The sequence below is a fragment of the Narcine bancroftii genome, chromosome 12 (genome assembly GCF_036971445.1).
Source record: "Narcine bancroftii isolate sNarBan1 chromosome 12, sNarBan1.hap1, whole genome shotgun sequence".
In the NCBI taxonomy this organism is placed as follows: domain Eukaryota; kingdom Metazoa; phylum Chordata; class Chondrichthyes; order Torpediniformes; family Narcinidae; genus Narcine; species Narcine bancroftii.
Genome location: NC_091480.1, coordinates 9,455,737 through 9,477,946, shown reverse-complemented (window position 1 = coordinate 9,477,946; position 22,210 = coordinate 9,455,737). Strand labels below are relative to the sequence as shown.

Sequence of the window (22,210 nt, the reverse complement as noted above, 5' to 3'; positions counted from 1 at the left end):
TTGGGACGTTTCCGGTGAGTCGGTGAACCGCCTCGGAGAGACGCTACTTCCCCGCCGTCCACGTCTCACATCAACCTGATGTGGTGACTTGAGCCGACGACCCGGTGGAAACACGAGGCGGGAGAAACCCGAAGGGTTGGCGACACGAAGGATGTTTCGGCCCGGGGCCCGTCCTCCTCACTTGGACCCGCGGAGTTTCTCCCGCCTCGTGATTTTACCTCAACCCGCAGACTTTGTCCTCACAGTTTCAATGGTCCTCCCGTCTGTGGGGCAACAGCCGAACTCGGTCGACAACGGCAAGGAAGCGGGCTGGAAATGGGGGGGCGCCGGCAGCCACACTCACTCTGCGGGAGACCCTCAGTGGTCCCGTTGGGTGTGGGTCTCCGACTTCCGTGCGCTTTACAGGGGGCTCCGGGTCGGCTGTGCTGACCAGGTGTGGGTCATTTCGAAACCCCTCGCGGGGACCAGGTGCAGTTCACTGGGAGACCCCTCGCGGGGACCAGGTGCAGTTCATTGGGAGACCCCTCGCGGGGACCAGGTGCTGTTCACTGGGAGACCCCTCGCGGGGACCAGGTGCTGTTCACTGGGAGACCCCTCGCGGGGACCAGGTGCAGTTCACTGGGAGACCCCTCGCGGGGACCAGGTGCAGTTCACTGGGAGACCCCTCGCGGGGATCAGGTGCAGTTCACTGGGAGACCCCTCGCGGGGATCAGGTGCAGTTCACTGGGAGACCCCTCGCGGGGACCAGGTGCTGTTCACTGGGAGACCCCTCGCGGGGACCAGGTGCAGTTCACTGGGAGACCCCTCGCGGGGATCAGGTGCAGTTCACTGGGAGACCCCTCGCGGGGACCAGGTGCGGTTCATTGGGAGACCCCTCGCGGGGACCAGATGCAGTTCACTGGGAGACCCCTCGCGGGGACCAGGTGTGGTTCATTGGGAGACCTCTCGCGGGGACCAGATGCAGTTCACTGGGAAACCCCTTGCGGGGACCAGGTGTGGTTCACTGGGGGGGGGGACTGCAGACAAAGGGAGAACTCCTTCCAGACAGCGCGGGATTCGAACCCAGTCCTCACCGCGACGTCAACCGTGCCGCCCCTTACACCTTGATGAAAGGGGTCAAGCCTGAGACGTTGGTGATGTCGATTGCTATATAACGTACGCTGCTCGCCCTGCTGAGTGTCTTTACCAAATGTCACATCTTGCAGGTATTTTCCCTGAAGTCTTTTCTCACTCATAACAAAATCATTGGAAAAATTAATACTTTGGACGTTATAAAGATGTTGAATCAATTGGTGTGTGAGGGTAGTTTTGATAAAGCGAAGCTCGCTCAGATTGGTTACTTGGAATCGCTCCGAAAGACGTTGGGTGCTTTTAAAAGCGCCGCGGGTCTCACGCTGACTTCTTTAAGGTGACCCTGTGAAATGAAGCGGAATTGAGCCGAGGGAGACTCGTTTGCCATTCAGTAGTTAACGGGTACATCGCTTCATCTCTTGACCCCCCCCCCCGTCCTGCCTCTGAGATATTTCACCAAGAGCGATTGTAAAGTTTAAAAAAGGGAAAGGTTGAGAAGGATATGGGCCGAATACAGGAAGATGGCACCAGCCTGGTGGGCATGACCAAGATGGGGCGAAGGGCCTCCTGTATTTCTGTGCTCCGTGCCCACAGATTGCCTGCACGGGCAGGACAGACAGTATTGATTAAAAACCTCATTTCAGTCCTCGTCTGAACATCCCACCAGGACTGAAGTCTGAATTGTTCACTTGCTGAACGTTGCTCAGTTCCCACCCACTTCACCGCCCCTCCACGTCGCACAGACTGAGGACCCCTTCCCCAACACACACACACTCCATGAGTTATTCACAGACAGACCCTCTCGCTCGACACACGCACAAAGGCGCCCACGTCTCGCACAATTCATGGGGTCGCGTTTTCCACAAAGAAACTTGTGTCTGTTAGTCGTCGCCCCGCACCCGCCAGGATCCCGCAGTTGGGGCCGAGACTGATTTGATGGGACCTGATGAAACACGAGCATCTCACGTCCAGTTCTGTCACTGCAATTCACCTCGGAATGTTTTCCACGCCTTGAGCCCGAGCACCTCAACCATTCTCATCACACTTCGGGCGAATTGAGTGAAGGAAGAATTGATAGATCAATTTTATGGGGATGAGTCAACTCTTGAGAGGAACGAAGGGGAGATTGGGAGGCAGTTAAAACGATGAGGGTTCCAGACAGGTCCTGAGGGGAAGTGAGATACAACCCCGAGGACATGAGGGAAGGGTGAAAGGTTTCGGGGGAACTTCTTCACACACAGAGTGGTGGGAACGAGGTGGTGAATGCGGGCTCAAGCTTGACCTTTAAGAAGAATTTGGACAGGGACATGGATGGGAGGTGTGGAGGACGATGGGCTGGGTGCAAGGCAGACAATGGTTCAGCACAGACTATTTCTGAGCTGCAATGTTCTCTGGTTCGAACGGACGTTATTAAACGAGGTGACAACATAAACATTAAACCAAATGCCATTTCTAGCCCACAGATTCCCCCACCCCCCCAAAAAAAACTTGATTCACAACAAGGAAAAGTCTTTCCTTTCTTTTAAACATTCTCGGTGTTTTCTTCGCATATCTGGGCATTCCCACCCATCATTGCTGGTGCCTGCAATTTTTAACCTCCATCTTCTACTCCCCAACCACGTGGCGCCGTTCAATCATCACGGCGACCTCGTCCAGGCCTCTCATCTTCCAACATTTCGTGTGACAACCCTCCTCCTCCCCCTTTCTGGCCTCCTGCTTCACCCTGAATGTTTTCGTCTGGCCGCTGCAACGGTGTTGTGTCTCCGCTACCGAAGCCCTGGAACTTCCCCGCAAACAACCACCTCAAACCTTTCCAGCTAGTTTTTGTTCTGAGCTGCTCGGTGCAGGTGGAAGTCAAGTCACCACGCTGGAGACACTCCGCTGGCCGAAGTTTCCCGGCTCGAGCTTTGACCAGCGTGGTGACTTTGTTAAAAACTCTGTATTAAAGGGGGTTTGCAGAAAAAGTGATCATCGCCGTTAACTTTTGTTTTTAAAAAAAGTTGCAAATGATTTGTCCTTTTCAGCACCTCCCAAAGATTCCCCCCCCCCCCCAGCCAATGGACTGGCTTTGAGCTGCGGCCAGTCACGTTGGGAGGTGCAAGATTCACGAGGGGGGGGGGGGTGGAAATTAACCAGAGTCCCTGCACAGATTCCATTCCTCCCTCCGCTTTTATTCCGTTCAGCTCACCCTAGTGTCCGGATCCAGCAATGCCTGGTTAACCCCCCACCCCTCTCTCTCTAGATATAAAACGGGATCTGTGGAGAGAGAAGGAGGTTCATCGTGGATGGGACATCGGGAGAAGAGGAAGTGAGGAATATTCCCCTGAACGGGGAGCAGCTGGACTTGCGACATCGAAAGGAGAAGTGGCGACGAGACGGTGTGGACCCCCGGCCACGATGTAACGCCGCTGAGCGATGCCTTATAGCAATGTTCTTAACCAGGCAATGCAACATGGCGGCTGTGCCGCCAAGCAATTTGGACTCTCTGGCCTGGTTCCTCTGTTCCTCCTGTCGCTCGCCCTGTGTCCCGGGGTGTTGGGGAGGCAGCGAGCGTGTCTGCCCTGCCCCGCCAAGTGCCGCTGCCCCAGGCTCGACCTGTCCTGCGCGGTGAACTGCTCCGGCGCCGGACTTCAGCGCGCAGCCGAATTGCTGGAAATGCCTCGCAACACCACTGTACTGTAAGTCGCTCTCTGTGCCGGGACTTGACGCCCTCGGTCGAGCTGGACGCGTTCGTCCGGGGAACCCATCCCACCGCAGACCAAACCCCCCCCAGAACGCTTCAATGCACCCCTCCCTCCAGCTCGGAGGAATGGAGCCCCCTTTTTTTTATTTTGCAAGGTACCCCTTGAAGCTAACAGTGACTTATGACTGGACGGTCCCAGAGCATTGCGTGGCCAAGCTGTGTTGGACTTCTTTCTGGCCACCCTTTTAACTGGAGCCGGGAGGGGGGGGTCTGCCTCTCCCTCCACGCGAGGGGCGGGGGGGGGTCTGCCTCTCCCTCCACGCGAGGGGCGGGGGGGTCTGCCTCTCCCTCCACGCGAGGGGCGGGGGGGGTCTGCCTCTCCCTCCACGCGAGGGGCGGGGGGGGGGTCTGCCTCTCCCTCCACGCGAGGGGCGGGGGGGTCTGCCTCTCCCTCCACGCGAGGGGCGGGGGGGGGGGGTCTGCCTCTCCCTCCACGCGAGGGGCGGGGGGGTCTGCCTCTCCCTCCACGCGAGGGGCGGGGGGGGGGGTCTGCCTCTCCCTCCACGCGGTGAAGGTGTTTCGGGATTTAAAATTCCACGTCGACCTTCAGCCGGTAACAGGTCACTTCGGCCTGACGCCCAATTTGCACTGACAAGGGGAGAATGGACAGCGCGGGATTCGAACCCCCGCCCCTATAGGTACCTGGCGCTGGAACCGCGCCTCCCCTCTGCAGAAAGTTCCGAGGTCGGGGTGGGGTGGGGAACCCTTCGCCTGAGCTGGGAAGATGAGTCGTATTCCGCTCTCCTGCATTAACGCCGGAGGAATGTTTACTCGTAATATGGGGGAAGGTGGAGGGCCAAACCGACAGACTTCACTGTCCCACACAATGTCCCAATCCGGATGAAGTTGTCCGTGTCCATCAGCCCTTCCTTCTGTGTTAATTATTACCTGTTATGGTGCCTGTGTCTTGGGCACGATTTGCATAACTTGCCAACCAGGAGGTTAATGTTCCATCCTTTGGGCTCCATTTAATTTTGCTGCTTTTTTGCAGTTTCCTGGTAACTAAAACACACACACTCGTACTTATTGGCAGGTTCAGATGGGGAGCTGAACTTATTTAGCTGGAAGGTGGTTTTCAGCAGATAGATGTAAGAACACAGGGGTTTCTTCTAGAATCTTGGCGACACTTGCTGAGGCTCTAGACTTAGCCTGACTGGAGTTGAGTCATTTCGACATCTGTCTGCTGACTGGCTGCTTCATGATCTGCCATAGGGATACCAATCCCCCGAGCATAAAGCCCTGCAAAAGGGAGTGGACGCAGCCTGGGACATCTCGGGTAAAACCTTCCCCATTATCGAGAACATCTACATGGGAACGCTGCCGGCGGAGAGCAGCAGCAATCATCAGATTCATTTTATTTTCTTCTTTAAGTTCCCCCTCATCCTTCTAAACTCCAATGAGTATAGTCCCACTATAGTCTCAAACTCTCCTCATAAGGTTACCCCTTCATTTATGGAATCATCGTGGTGAACCTCCTCCGAAACCTCTCTAAAGTAAAACGACCAGAACTTAACACAGCTCATCCCTTTAGGCTGTATTGGTCCATATCATTAAGCCTTCCTATAGTCGAATTGGAGATGAGAGTGCAGGAAGGATGGCTTAAGTGTCAGGTTTGTCTGTGGCACAGATTCTGAGTGATGATGTTTTCAGGCTTTGAGGTGTATTAGTTTAGGAATATTATTTATAAACCTGTTTAGTATAGACGGCTGACAATGCAGGCAGGGCACTGCGGACATCACAGGCAGGGCAATGTGGTTAATACAGGCACAGTGATCCAGATAACACAGGCAGTGTGGTGTGGATTTATGCTGTTCTACATAGAACAGTACAAGTATGTTCACTTCCTCCAACCAGCTGCAAACTTTGGAGATTTTGACATATATATATACACACACACACAGTTAATTTATTAAGTGGCCTTGATTTGCTTCTTTACACCATTGGAAAATGTACTGTCACCTACCTGATCCACACCCCCAGACAGCCTCACATAATCTCTTTGGTCAATCAGCAGGTCATCTGTGCTAATAATATCTCCTCTTGGTGTCAACTTGTGTTTAATGGTTAAAGACACATCAATTCTAGGCTTTGATGTGCTAGGAGAGTGGAATTAACTAAGCATCGAGGCCCAACAGGCCTATTGGCTCAGGGAATCGTCTTCTTGATGACCTGTTGCACTTGCAAACCAATCTTTTGCGATAGCATTTCCAAGTCCCTCTGCATAACAGCAAGCTTCAGTTGTTCACCATTACCATCTATTTCGGCGTACAAATAGAGTCAAGAAACCCTAAACATGTCTCAAAAAGGGGATTGACTTGTACACTGGATATACTTTTGAGAACTTAAATTCAGCAAAAAAAAAAACCAGATTGATGTCAATTCGGCAAACAAGTCGATACTGGAAGCACCTCCCCATCACCAGTGCTGCCGCTCCCTGACACCTCCCCACCACTGACCGGGCACTGCTGTAACCCACCCAAACATTGTAAAATTGTAAAGCCTGTCTACCTGGGAGCCTGAGGTTGTGTCGCTGCATCTGCCTGGTAGGTTGAGGTTCCTGCTCCTGCTGGGAGAATTATGTCACTTCTCCTGCTGATGCTGAAGGCTTGGGCCCAGCACTGTCTTCCCAGCCAGAAGCTAAGGTTTTTAAACTTAAATTTACAGCTTTGTTACTTGGCAATGGGATGTTGTAAAAAATTTTTGGGTTGTTACTGGGAGGCCTGGTCAGCCTAAAAATTGGGGGTAGTCTTGTATGCTGGGTATACCATAAAATCCTTAAAATGAGGCTGAAAGAAGGGGGTAGCCTTGTATGCTGGTCGACTTGTACACAGAAATATACGGTATGTATAAACCTGATCCAATATTTCTCCTTCCAAAGTGCATGACCTCGCATTTACCAAGATTGTCCTCCATCTGTCCGACCCTTGCCCACTCACTCAACCTATCGATAATCTCTCTGCAGACTCTCCACATCCTCTGTTCAATTTGCTTTCCTACTCAATTTAGTGCCATCATCAAACTTGTGTGTGCTACATGCAGTCCTCTCTTCCAAATCATGTCTATCTTGAATAGATACAGCTGTTCCTTGATGATCATTCCATAGGGAAATTCATCCCTCCTCCCCAAGGTCGTGTTGTGCAATATTTTCGATCCACATGAAGAGGAAATTGGGCTTTGGAATGATTGCGATCCTAAAGGTGATACCACAAGCAGCGCAGCCCTCCCTCAGAGTTTATCAAGAATATTAACTCAGTCACTCGACGCGAATGCTGACTGTTGACGTGGAGTTTTGAGGGGTAACGAGTTCCAACGCTGATCAAGTTGAAGCTGTAAAATTCATGGGTCTGTGGAAGACTGGCTATCTCGCACCGTCAACACATTGGGGTGGGAATGGATTTTGGAATAGAGGGTGACACTGCCAGCAAACTGCTCAAGATGCCTATTCATGATGCATCTTCATCTTGGCCACCAGGGGGAAGATCCATGGCCATTGGGCCATGCTACTCATGAGGGAGAAACACTAAATACATTTTAAATTTAACTAAATAGCTAATTAATCATATTTTACATATCCTTCATGTCTGCTGTGAACAGTGGTCTGGAATACTTTGCCCATTATCATCATCTGTGCCTGAGAACCAAAGCCAGTTGTCTCCTCACTTTGGTCCTCGTAGGTTGGCCTTGGAGAGATCCTGCATGGGATAGTGGGAAAGCCAGGATTCGATGCATGGTCTACCTCTCTCCACAGTTACGGGTCTCCAGTCTGGTGAAGTATCTCCATTCCAATGTGTTGGCTCTTGAATAGCATCAGGAGACATTTTGGAGATTCCAGAACTCTTCTTCAACCCTGGATTTGGATTGCCAAGGTCTCCGCACAACCTGCGCCGAAGGCATTGCATTTTATAAAAATGTTTTATCATCTCCAGTGGACATTATGGCCGCCAGTACTGTCTGTGTGGAGTTTGCATGTTCTTCCTGTGATCGCACAAGTTTCCTTTAGGTGCTGGTGTTTTGTGGAACTGTGATGCCAATTTAAATGTAACCTGCACATATTCATCCAGTCCCTGGAGACAAACAGTAGACGGATTCCAATCTGCTGGAATCTGGAGCAAAAAAAAACTGCTGGAGGAATTGTGGGGGTTGGTGCAGTGGGGGGGCGGGGGGAAGAGGAGAGAATGGGGTTGTCGAGCAGCATCAGTGGGAGAAAGAAGGGCTGATGTTTGATGTTTCGGTTGTTGATGACTAGTTCCGACCCTTCTCTTCTATATCTCTTCTCCTGTGATTTCATCCTATTGCATCCCCTTGTCCTCCTTTGACCCATCACACCCTTGCGGATGCTGAGATCTGGAGCATAAAAACAAACAGCAGGTCAAGCAGCGTCTATAGAGGCAAAGGGGTGGCTGACGTTTCGGGCAGAGACCAGGCCACTGGATGGATGTCGATCATTACTCCAGGGATGATGCCTGACCCATTGAGTTCTTGTTCGTCTACTGGAGACGAGAACCCACAGGCTGTTGGTGAGGAACAAACCCAGGCTGCGGACTGCTGGAAACTGGTCCAGGGACTCCCACCAGGTGGTGGACCTGCTGGACTAGCTCGAGACTGGCTGAAGGGGCACAAGGGGTTGGAACTGGGATGCAAGAAGAGGCCAAGGGCACTGAAGGATTCCTAATCATGTTGGAAGTTCTGGAGCTTGGGCTCCTGATGGTTTGGACCGGACTGTGTGGTTGTGGGAACGCTGAAGACGATTCCACGGACTCTCCCGGGGGGGGAGGTGGTTGGGGAGAACTCTTTTGCTTCTCTTTCTCTGACTGTAAGAGGCACTTCAGCGGATGGTATATCTGTCTGCCTTGCAGCAGGTAAAAGGCATATAAATATGACTGTTCTATTACGACAAAAAATTAGATCTCTAACCTTGATGCAGCCTTGTGGGTCATTATGCTTTGGAGTTAAAAAACCACAGACAATGAAACTTTAAATAAGAGCCTTCAACCTGATATGCTGAGATTTTCCAGCACTTTGTTTTTGATTGTGTGCGGGACTTGCTCTCCTTAAACCTCTTGTTCTCACCTCCACCATTACGATGCCACAAAGTGTACGACCAAGCTTTCCTCGGCGACAACTTTGGACCGATCACCCTGACTGCTTTTATGTAGCACCGTGGTTGCATTACTGGGAGAATGATCTGCAGGAGTGAGCTCCACTTACAACAGGCCTGTTGGGGAGGATTGTTAACCCAACACACTGGGTAAGAAAATTTAAATGGATTTACCATGAGGTATAAGCCATACTGTCCAATTTTCACCCAATTAACCTACCAACCTCGTCTGCTTTTGGAGAGTGGGAGGAAGCCAGAGCACCCGGAGGAAACCCACGTGGACACAGGCAGAACGAGAAAACTCCTTGCAGGCAGTGTCGGATTCATACTCTGGTCATTGGTGCTGAAATGGTAATGCTTGAACTGCTACACTAACTGTGTCACGTGGAAGTGGAAATGACTTTCCAGTGGAAAAAGTTTCAGCCATATAGTCACCATGAAACTGTGGCATTGTAAAAGCCCAGGCGGTTGAGAGAGAGAAATTTGCCACCTTGTTTGGTCTATAGAGGCCCAGAGTTAATGTGATACCTCTTTACTGCCTGATGCACCATCAATAACTCCAAAAGGCTGAAGTTGAACGAACTGATAGGCTTTTATTAGCTTTAGAACAAAAGCTAGTCCATGCTGCCCAACTGTTCAGCACTGGGCAAGGGGCTGTGGAACATTCTGGAGCCTGTGAGAGGAGCCAAAGGCACTGTCGGCCAATGGGTCTGTCCAAACAAACATATGGGTAGGGGTTTACTACACTGCCCTCTTGAATAACCTGGAAAAGGTGCTTGGTTCAGCAGGAGTTAGAATGGTTGTGAATGGAGGCCTTGTTTGGGGTGTCCATAGCTTGTGATTAGACACATGAAAGCAAGAAAAATTGAAGGTTATGGGTATGAGGGAGGGAAGGGTTAGATTGTTGTGGAGTAGGGTGACATGGGACAGCAAAACATTGTGGGCTGAAGGGCCTGTACTGAGCTGTAATGTTCTATGTAAAAGGCGCTGTGTTGGGATACATTTGTTGTCTCACCATACATGGATTCTGGACTGTGGTAAGAAGAGTTCTTATTTTTCTGCAACTATTCGAGAATGTGATACGGAATATAATGAGAAACATTTGGAGAGGCCAAAAATGCCGATGAAAAGGAAATAGCAAGGACACGGACGCCAAAAGCTGGGACCTGGCAGGGTGGAACGAAGCAGAGATACACAGGCTCTGATCTCTGAGTGTGATGTAATGTCTGCACATTGGATAATGAATGTACCTTATGGCAGGGCTCAGACAGGAGAGAAAGAGACTGGGTTTGGCCCAGCCACAGGGCAGGGCTACATGATTGTACAGGACTGAGGAGCAGCTTTCCCCCCACCCCCTCCTTCCTCATTTCAAAGCATTTTCACCCACCCGTTCCCTCAATTTACTGGAAGTTGAGTTATTTATGGTTTTTAAACTCCAGGCATGTAATGGCATAATCCAAGAATTTTGCCTCAACACAGGCAGCCTAAAAAGGAATATGTAGGAATTTGGAGTCCATTCCTGCACCGGGGTTTATCCTGCAGGAGCCCTATAATTTTTTGGAGGAAGCCTGCAGTGTAAATCGTACCGGAAAGATTCGTTGACGGTCATCGACTCTCCTGAACGTCCAGCAACCAGGGCTGTTGCACTCAGGGACTTGCAGTCTAAAAAGGCGCCCAGTGCAAGCAACCACATGGGCAGTAATTATGTTAATTTTTTTCTGCGATTTTCCTGACATTGCAGTCTAAAAAACCATAATTGTTAAAAGGTGTTCTTTGGCAGGAGATGTTGGAACAGGTCTTTGTAATTCCATCTTTTCAGTTCAGGGCATCTGGCGAGAAAGAATAAGCATTAAAGTGGCAAAAACTCTGACTGCGGGTTAACGAGAGATCTGCAGACGCTGGCATCGAGATGGTGGGGTCACACAGCAGGACAGTGCTCTTTCACTGCTCCCTTGTATCAAATAGAATGACCAAAAGGAATTGTTTGTTTTGGAGTAAAATTTATTTTGTGCTTAGGACAAAACTCTAGCAAAATTTGTTTCCATTAACTTAATGAGTCTTCTAATTCTGCAAACTGAGGAGATGATGGGGTTTATTGTCATATACATAAAGTGAAATTTTGCATAACTATATAGGTATAAAACATAACAACAAACAATAATTTCACAGGGCACCAGATTCAGATTTCAGATTTATTGTCAGAGTACATACACGGTGTCACATATACCTGGACCTGGTGGTGCGAGTCTTGAGGCACCGATACCTCTTTCCTGATGGCGGCAGCGAGAACAATGATCTAGCTGGTCAGCACACTTTCCACTTCACATCTGTAGAAATTTGCCAGGGTTTCCAATGTCAAACTAAACCTCCACAAACTCCCAAGGAAGTAGAGGTGCTGATTAAGATTACACAACATTAAAGAAAAGGTAACCTATCAAAGGAAAGATAAATATTCACAGCTGCCGTTGTGAAAAATCTATGTGGTTCCATTGGTGGCTTTGTAGTAGTGTTATGGATGGGAGGGATTGGAGAGGTTTGGACTTAATACAGGCATGTTGTTCAGCACGGACAAGCTGGTCTGTGGCCTGTTTTCATGCTGTAAAATTCTATGACCTTCTGCCTGAAGGCAGCAGCGAGAAGCGAGCTTGCTTTAAAGATTCAAATCCTTGGCACATTGTTGTGGACTGCCTCTGGAGCTTGAGAGCAGTTTACAAAGACTCATTCATTGCAAATTAGAATTGTTCCAAGTCAATGTGTTGCATTAACTGATGCCAGGCTGTTGCACTCAGTGTGAAGATGCATTCTGTGAATGACTGCCCCCATGGCGAATGACATGGCTTGACGAAGAGCTGGAGGAGTCCTTGCAAGGTTGAGGGATCGAGCATGATGTCACGTTGGATCCTCCGGCCTTCATGGGTTGGAGAGTTTTAAATATGGGTTCAGGGAAAGAGATCCCTGGTATGCCAGGCACTGCCACGCAATTCCATTCAATGAAAGGTCACTTTTCTACACGCCCTCTCTGAGTGCTTCGCAGCCATTGATGTGCACTCTTGAAGCAGTTGCGATGCTGGAAATGCAGCAGCTAATGTATACGCAATGAAGAACAGCAAGTGAGTGAGCCACAGAGTGTGGAACCTGCCCTTCGGCCCAATTCTTTTATTCCGGCCAAGTTAGAATTCTGGGCCAGTCCCACTGCCAGCATTTGACCCATATCCTTCTAAACCCTTCCTATCCTTTAAATGGATCCAGATGTACCCACATCTCTCGCTTCATCTGGCAGCTCGTTCCAGATGTAGACCATCCTCTGAGAGAAAACTTTACCCCTCAGATCCCACTTCAATATCTTCCCTCACCTTATAACCCCTATGCTCTAATTCCAGAATGATCAAACCTCAGTGAAAGACTGTGAGTGTGCACATTATCGAGGCTCCGTGTGATTTTATCAACCTTATAAGGTCACCCCCCCCACCCCCAACATCCGACACTCCAAGGAATAAAAGACCCAGCCTATCTTCAAGCCCTCCAATCCTGGAAATGTCCTGATAAATCTCTTCCACATCCTTTCCAACTTAATGATATGTATTACTTCAGATTTATTGTCAGAGCACGTACATGACAATACAACCCTGAGATTCTTGCAGAGGAAGAACATAGAAATTCCACATCAACAGGAATCCGAGATCAACTGCCGACCTTTGATACTGTGAGGAAGACCGAAGTGTCAGTCTTCATGCTCATCTCCAGTCCCTACTCGAGTGTTACCAAAACAACAGGGAGATCATGGAAATGATCGATAGGCATGTTTAATAAGGATGAAGCAGAGGGAATGAAATTACTGGGAGAGGTTGGGGTTATTCAAGAGATGAAAGAATTTGAAATTCTGACAGGGTTTGATGGGGTGAAACAGGAGCTCAGCCATCTGGCCTGTCAAGACTGCTCCGTCATTCAATTGGATCACGGCTAATCTGGCTGTGGTCTCAGCTCCACCCACCTGCTTTTCTTCTCCTCACCCCCCAACCCCCACCCCCCCAATAATCCTCAGTTCCCCTATTATGCAAAAATCTATCCAACTGCATCTTGAATATATTTAATTAGGCAGATTCTGCTGCTTCCTTGGGCAGTGAATTCCATACATTCACTATTCTAGAGGAAAAATAAACAGTCCATCTCCATCCTAAAGCTACTCTCTGAATCTTTTTTAAATTTTTTTTTATTTTTCACACTATGAACCATATCTATCAAAATACACACAAACATTTCCCTCTTTCCCTCCTTCCCACCCCCCCTTCAAACCCAACATATACAATACATTATACCCATTAAACAATGTCATCACACAATAAAAATAAACAAGAAAATTGTGTCATCTACTTTTACTTACTGGATCAGGTCATTTCGTCTTCTCATTCCATCATTTTAGGGGATGGAGGTCCGCGGTGGGACTTCTCTGTTGTGTTCCATGTACGGTTCCCAAATTTGTTCAAATAATGTGACTTTATTTTTTAAATTATGTTATTTTTTTCCAATGGAATACATTTATTCATTTCCATGTACCATTGCTGTATTCTCTTGCTCTCTTCCATTTTCCAAGTTGACATTATACATTTTTTTGCTACTGCTAAAGCTATCATAATGAATCTTTTTTGCGCTTTATCCAGTTTGAGGCCTAATTCCTTACTTTTTATATTACTTAGAAGAAAGATCTCTGGATTTTTTTGGTATATTATTTTTTGTGATTTTACTTAATATCTGATTTAGATCTTCCCAAAACATTTTCACTTTCTCACATTCCCAAATTGCACGTAATGTTGTTCCCATTTCCTTCTTGTCTATCTGATAATGTTTGATCTTTTTTTTTTTAACTTTTGGGCCGTGATATATAGCCTGTGTAACCAATTATATTGTATCATGCGTAACCTTGTGTTTATTATATTCTTCATATTTCCAGAGCATAACTTTTCCAATGTTTCATTTTTTATCTTTATGTTTAAATCCTTTTCCCACCTTGTTTAGGTTTATAGCTTATTTCTTCCTTTTCCTTATCTTGCAGCTTGATGTACATGTTCATTATAAATCTTTTAATTATCATTGTATCTGTAATCACATATTCAAAGCTGCTTTTTTCTGGTAATCCCGTCTGTTTCCCAATTTATCCTTTAAATAAGCTTTAAATTGATGATATGCAAACATTGTATCATGAGTTATTCCATAATTTGTACTTCAACTATTCAAATGTTAATAGATTATTTCCCAAAAAACAATTTTCTATTCTTTTGATTCCTTTTCTCTCCCATTTTCTAAAGGAAAGTTTATCTATTGTAAAAGGGATTAGCGGATTTTGTGTCAATAGTAATTTTGGTATTTGGTAATTTGTTTTTTTCCTTTATATAACCATATAACCACTTACAGCACAGAACAGGCCAGTTCAGCCCTACTAGTCCATGCTGTAACAAATTCCCACCCTCCTAGTCCCACTGACCAGCACCCGGTCCATAGCCCTCCAGTCCTCTCCTCTCCATGTAACTATCCAGTCTATCTTTAAATGTAACCAATGATCCCGCCTCGACCACGTCTGCTGGAAGCTCATTCCACATCCCCACCACCCTCTGCGTAAAGAAATTTCCCCTCATGTTCCCCTTATAATTTTCCCCCTTCAATCTTAAACCATGCCCTCTAGTTTGAATCTCCCCCACTCTTAATTGAAAAAGCCTATCCACATTTACTCTGTCTGTCCCTTTTAAAATCTTATACACCTCTATCAAGTCCCCCCTCAATCTTCTACGCTCCAGAGAAAAAAGCCCTAGTCTGCACAACCTTTCCCTCTAACTCAAACCTTGAAATCCTGTCAACATTCTCGTGAACCTTCTCTGCACTCTCTCTATTTTGTTTACATCTTTCCTATAATTTGGTGACCAAAACTGTACACAGTACTCCAAATTTGGCCTCACCAATGCCTTGTACAATTTCATCATAACCTCCCTACTCTTGAATTCAATACTCCGATTTATGAAGGCCAACATTCCAAATGCCTTCTTCACCACACCATCTACCTGAGTATCAGCCTTGAGGGTACTATTTACCATCATTCCTAAATCCCTTTGTTGCTCTGCACATCTCAATAGCCTACCATTTAATGCATATGACCTATTTAGATTTGCCTTTCCAAAATGTAACACCTCATACTTGTCTGTATTAAATTCCATCAGCCATTTCTCAGCCCACACCTCCAGCCTTCCAAAATCACCTTTTAATCTACGGTAATCTTCCTCACTGTCCACAACACCACCAATCTTTGTATCATCCGCAAACTTGCTTATCCAATTCTCCACCCCTACTTCCAGATCGTTAATATATATAACAAACAATAGTGGACCCAGGACCGATCCGTGAGGAACTCCACTAGTCACCGGCCTCCAACTGGACAAACAATTTTCTACCACTACTCTCTGACACCTCCCATCCAACCATTGCTGAATCCATTTCACTACCTCCTTATTTATACCTAATGCCTCCACCTTTTTTCCTAACCTCCTGTGGGGAACTTTGTCAAAAGCTTTACTAAAGACTAAATAGACAACATCCACAGCTTTCCCTTCATCAACCTTTTTTGTAACCCCCTCGAAAAACTCAATCAGGTTTGTCAAGCATGATCTACCCCTGACAAAACCATGCTGATTACTCCCTATCAATCCCTGTACTTCCAAATATTTGTAAATACCATCCCTCAGAACACTTTCCATCAACTTACCCACCACAGACGTCAGACTCACGGGCCTATAATTCCCAGGTTTACATTTGGACCCTTTCTTAATCAGCGGAACCACATGCGCCACCCTCCAATCCTTTGGCACTACCCCCGTGACCAGTGACATCCTAAATATCTTTGTTAATGGCCCTACTATCTGTCCACAAGCCTCCCTGAGTGTCCTTGGGAATATTTTGTCCGGTCCCAGAGATTTATACACCTTTCTCTTTTTCAACACAGTCATCACTACCTCCTCGGTTATCCTTGTATGCTTCATGACCTTCCCACTATTTTTCTTTACTTCAACTGGTTCAATATTTTTTTCCCTAGTGAATACCGAGGCAAAGAAATCATTCAAAATTTCCCCCATTTCCTCTGACTTCTCACTCAGCCTACCCTCGCTATCTACAAGGGGTCCAATTTTATCCCTCACTAATCTTTTACTTTTAATGTACCTATAGAAACCCTTTGGATTTATTTCTAATTGGATCTTCCATATATTGAGTAAATGATGCAGTACTGGTGAGCTTTTATATCGTACTAGCTTTTCATCCCACTTATAAAGTATATGTTCCGGTACCTTCTCCCCTATTTTATCTAGTTCTATCTTAGTCCAGTCTGGTTTTTCCATTGTCTTGTAAAAATCTGATAAATACCTTAATTGTGCTGCTCTATAATAATTTTTAAAGTTTGGTAACTGCAAGCCACCTTGTTTGTACCACTCTGTTAATTTATCTAACACTATCCTCAGTTTCCCCCTTTTACACAAGAACTTCCTTATTATTTTCTTTAGTTCATTAAAGAATTTCTCTGTTAAGGGAATTGGTAATGATTGAAATAATTATTGTATCCTTGGGAAGACATTCATTTTAATGCAATTTACCTTCCCTATCAACGTTAGCGATAATTCTTTCCATTGTTCTAAGTCTTCCTGCAATTTCTTTATTAGTTACTGATAATTTAGTTTGTACAGGTGGCTTAAGTTATTATCTAACCTAATACCTAGGTATCGGATTGCTTGTGTTTGCTATTTAAATGGTAATTCTTTTTTAAATTCTGTATAATCCACATTACTCATTGGCATCACTTCACTTTTATTTGCGTTGATCTTGTACCCTGATATTTCTCCATACTCCTTCAATTTCTTATGTAATTCTTTTATTGCTATTTCTGGTTCTGTTAAGTATACTATGATGTCATCTGCAAATAAACTGATTTTATACTCCTCCTTTATTTTTATCCCTTTTATTTTGTGTTCTGTTCTTATGAATTCTGCCAATGGTTCTATTGCTAAAGCAAACAGTGAGGGGGGATAATGGACATCCCTGCCTAGTTGACCTACTTAATTTAAATTGGTTCGATACATATCCATTTACTGTTGTCTTCACGAATGGTCCACTATATAATGCTTTAATCCAATTAATATATTTTTCTGGTAGATTGAACCTCTGTAATACTTTGAATAAATAATTCCATTCTACTCTGTCAAAGGCTTTTTCTGCATCTAAAGCAATAGCCACTGTTGGCTTCTTATTTCCTTCAACTGCATGAATTAAATTAATAAATTTACAGACATTATCCGCTGTTCATCTTAATAAATCCAGTTTAATCTTGTTTTACTATTTTTGGTACAGAATTGGCCAATCTGTTTGGTAATAATTTTACTATTATCTTGTAATCTGAATTAAGTAGAGATATTGGTCTATATGATGCTGGTGTTAGTGGATCCTTCCTGTTTTTGGTATTACTGTAATTATTGCTATCTTACATGAATCTGGCAAGTTTTGTCTTTCTTCTATCTGGTTCATTACCACCAGGAGAGGAGGAATTAATAACTCTTTAAATGTTTTATAGAATTCTATTGGGAATCCATTCTCGCCAGGCATTTTATTGTTCGGCAGCTTTTTAAAAATATCCTGTACTTCCTTTATTTCTAATGGTTTTATCAGTTTGTTTTGTTCCTCTTCTTGCAATTTTGGCAGATCAATTTTAGTGAAAAAGTCTTCTATTTTATCATCTTTCCCCTCGTTTTCAGTTTGGTACAATTGTTCATAAAATTTCTTAAAGTTCTCATTAATCTCCATTGGGTTATATGTAATTTGTTTGTCTTTTTCCTTGATGCCAATACAGTTCTTTTAGCTTGTTCTATTTTAAGTTGCCAGGCTAATATTTTGTGTTTTTTCTCCTAGCTTGTAATACTTTTGCTTTATTTTCATTATGTTCTTCTCCACCTCATACATTTGTAATGTTTTGTATTTTATTTTTTTGTCCGCCAATTCTCTTTTTGTTATATCATCGCTTTTTACTAGTTCCTTTTCAGTACTTACTATCTCCCTTTCCAACTGTTCTATTTCCCAATTGTAATACTTTTTCATTTTAGTTACATAACTTATTATCTGCCCTCTAATGAACGCTTTCATTGCATCCCATAATATAAATTTGTCTTTCACTGATCCTGTGTTTATTTCAAAATAAGTTTTAATTTGGCGTTCAATAAACTCTCTAAATTTTGCCTTTTAAGTAGCATGAAGTTTAACCTCCATCTATATGTTCTTGGTGGGATGTCCTCCAGTTCTATTGCCAATAATATGGGTAAATGATCTGATAGTAGTCTAGCTTTATACTCCGTTTTCCTAACTCTCCCTTGAATATGGGCCAACAACAAAAACATATCAATCCTTGAGTATGTTTTGTGCCTACTCAAATAATATGAATATTCCTTCACTCTTGGGTGTTGCCTCCTCCATATATCAATAAATTTCATTTCCTGCATTGATTTAACCATAAATTTGGCCACATTATTCTTTTCGCTAGTTTTTTTGTCCAGTTTTATCCAACATTGGATTCAAATTAAGGTTAAAATCCCCTCCTATCAATATATTTCCTTGTGTATCTACAATCTTCAAAAAAATATCCTGCATAAACTTTTGAACCTCCTCATTAGGTGCATATATAGAGCAAATTCCAAAATTCTGAATATATCTGACACTTTATCATTACATACCTCCCTGCTGGATCTATTATTTCCTCCTCTATTTTGATTGGTACATTTTTATTAATTAATATAGCTACACCTCTAGCTTTTGAATTATAGGATGCTGCCGCTATGTGTCCTACCCAGTCTCTCTTTAATTTGTTATATTCCACTTCAGTTAGATGCATTTCCTGCACAAATGCTATATCTATTTTTTCTTTATTCAGTAAATTTAGTAGCCTCTTCCTTTTAATTTGGTTATGTATTCCATTAATGTTTATTCATATGTTCAAAGTGGCCATCTCCTACCCCGTTTACACCTCATTTCCGCTTCCTCACCACCACCACCCCCCTTTTCCCCATTTTCATCTCTCAGTTCCCTTTTTAAACTCAATGTATGACAACACATTTAAAACATAAAATACTCCAACAACTCCCACATCCAATATTCCCTTAACCCCAAATAACCCTCCCCTCTCTTGAGTTGCCCCTTATCCCTTGCCGGGCAACCACAACTCCCCTTTCCATTTGGATTGCGAACCTGCTCGCAAGCGTCAACTGATTTCTCAGTGACAGTTATTGTCTCCCCCCCAACCCCCACCAAAAAGCACTTTTTTACACATATAACAACGTTCTCCCTTTTTTCCAACTTATTTCCTTTCTTCTCTTCTCTTTCCCTTCTTTAGTTCTTTACCATTGTTTTTACATCTTTATATATACTTAATCACCATTCTTCATTCTTGTTACATCTCTTCATCTCTCCTTCTGTCCTGCAAATGTTCTGTGAATTCTTGTGCTTCGTCTGGATCCAAGAACTGTCTGTTTTGCTTCCCAGAGATAAATATTTTAAGCACAGCTGGATGTCTTAACATAAATTAATAACCATTTCCATAGGATCGATTTTGCTGTATTAAACTCCTTCCTCTTTAAGAGTTCAAAACTTATGACTGGGTAAAAAAAATAATTTTTGACCCTTGTATTCAAATTGTTTATTATCTTCTCTAACTTTATTCCTTGCCCGCTCCAGTATATTTTCTCTTGTTGTATATCTCAAAAATTTTACTAAGATGGATCTTGGTTTTTGATGTATCTGTGGTTTTGGAGCTAGTGCTCTGTGTGCCCTTTCTATTTCCATTCCTTCCTGCATTTTGGTTGTTCCCAGGACCTTCAGGATCCATTCTTTTATAAATTCCTTCATGTCTGTGCCGCCTTCATCTTCCTTTACACCCACTATTTTTATGTTGTTTCACCTACTATAATTTTCCAACATACGTATTTTCTGAGATAACAACTCTTGTGTCTCTTTAATTTTTTTTGTCACTTTTCTTCCAATTTTCCTTTTAAGTCATTTACTTCCATTTCTACAGCCATTTCCTGCTGTTCCACATTCTCTCTTTTCCCTATCTCTGTCATGACTAGTTCTAATCTTTGCATTTTATCTGTTCTTTTCATTTTTCTTTTAATTGCACTAAATTCTAATGACAATCATTCTTTTAATGCTCTCATTTGTTTTTCAATAAAAGCTTTATCTATATTCTGTCCATCTGTTTTACCTTCTGTTTCTCTGTAAAGTTCTTGGTCTTTTTCTTCCTCTTCTTCTGTGTCTGCACCTATATTTGTGTCGTCTTCTCTTTGTATCTGTGTCTCTTCTGATTTTCCTGATGAGTTGCTTGTCTCGCTTTGTAGGGCCTCTTCTTGCTTGGTCTCTTGCTGTTGGTCCTCTTCTTCTGGGCTACTCATCTGTTGGGCCTCCTGCTGCTGCTCTTCTTTCCTTTCACTCCCTCTCCTGATGGCTTCCTCTTCTTCCAGCTGAGAGCCCTGGTGTTGGGCATCCCTCAGCTGATTGCGCTGTGATTGCCCGCTCCTCGGCTGAGCCCCCCCCCCATTGGTGTTCTCCTTGTCCTTAGTTTGTGCACCACGCATGCGCAACTCCTTGCGCATCTGCGGTTCCGCACTTTCGTTTGGCCATTTTTGAAATCCACCAGTCAGGGGGTCGCGACTCCGTGGGGCTGTCACCAACCTTGGAGATTGGGTGCTCTTCTCCACCGCGGCTCCCTGTTTCTTTGTGCAGGTAAGGCCTTCTCCTTTCTTTTCCGGCGTCGTCTTTTTTTCCCATTGTTTTTACTTGTTCATTCTTGGGTGCCTTTTTCTTTCTTTTCTCTACAACTTTATCTTTTATTTATATTTTGTATTTATTGAACTTTGTCTTTTCTTCACTTTATTTCTTCTTTTCTGGAGAGGGCTGGTATTACCCTAACGGCCACTACTCCATCACGTGACTCCTTTTTACATGTGTATGTTGAGTCGGTTTATTTTTCTGCACTGATAATAAGTGGTAATTCTGCCCCATCCAAAGGTATAAAGAATCTCGGGGTTGTATGTGATGTCATGTATGTACTCTGACAATAATTCTGAATCTGAAACCACTTTCCTGTCTCTGTCTTATCTATCTCTTTCATTATTTTGTATAAGACCCAACCTTAGTCTTTTGAATTCTCACATTTAAAGACCCAGACGACTCGACCTCCTCTCATGTGATTGATACAAAGAGGGTGTTTCCACTTGAAAATGAGTTCAAGACTAGAGGTAAAGTAGTAAATCCATTCAGAAGCACTTCCTGAATGGAGAAGTTTAAATCTAAATTTTTAAATGTAGTCATAGAGCATGGTATCAGGCCATTTTAGTCCACGAGTCCTTGCTGCCTAATTTACACCCCATTAACCTTCACCCGCGGTATGTTTTGAATGGTGGGAGGCAACTGGAGCCCCCAGAGAAATCCCACACAGACACAGGGAGAATGTACAAACTCCTTACAGACAGCGGGGGACTCGAACCCTGGTTTGGTCCCAATCGCTGGTAGTGTAAAGATGTGGCGCTAACCACTACGCCAACAGTGCCGGTGGTGGAACTTGCTCCTGGATTGGGTACTTGATGTAGATTGCATGAAAGAGAAGGTAGGTTTTTAGAGAACGGAACGGGATTGTGTGTGTGGGGTGTGAGGGCTTACTCCCTCCCATCATTCGCTGAGGACCTGAACACTTGCATGTGTATATATAATAAACATCCTAAATTACTCCCATAAAATAAAAGTCCATTCACATCTGACAGGGTGATCAGGTGACATGGAAATGGTTGTGAGGAGGTTCATGTGAACCATGTGCAGTAAAACCCCTGGTTGCCAGCACCTTGTGGGGATTGATAAACGAGTTTTCCGGTTGCTTAAGTCTGCATGTTGCATGAATGGAGAACTAACGACGAGGCTCGCCAATTTTTAATTCCATATTTTTTACCCATTTATTTTCTGCGTTTCCTTTTTGACAGTTACATGAATTTTTTGCCAGTTGCTTGAATTTCAGAAAGCAGGGATTTGTCTGTACACCAGCATGGTGCATCTGGATGGACTAGGTCTTTAGTAATGTTACTGAGCCTGTAAAATGTGGCTGAATCTGATTCCGATGTCTGTGCCAGGTTTGGAATTGGTTCTCTGAGCCACATAACTCCCATCACTGGGCACTGTGATCTCGTTGACTTAGCGTGGCTTCGTAAGACTTGAGTGACAACAGCTGTGTTTGAAAGCTG

At 44.7% G+C, this 22,210-nt stretch overlaps 1 protein-coding gene across 2 annotated transcripts in view; it reads left to right on the top strand.

Moving 5' to 3' along the window:
• Nucleotides 1-3,238: 3,238 nt before the first annotated feature.
• pkd1a (polycystic kidney disease 1a) overlaps nt 3,239-22,210 on the top strand; it is a 196,815-nt gene continuing 177,843 nt past the window's right edge. For both annotated transcript variants that reach the window (XM_069906488.1, XM_069906486.1), the window contains exon 1: nt 3,239-3,749. In XM_069906488.1, the coding sequence (XP_069762589.1) occupies nt 3,487-3,749 (263 nt within the window). In that variant the 5' untranslated portion in view covers nt 3,239-3,486. The remainder of the gene's footprint in view (nt 3,750-22,210) is intronic.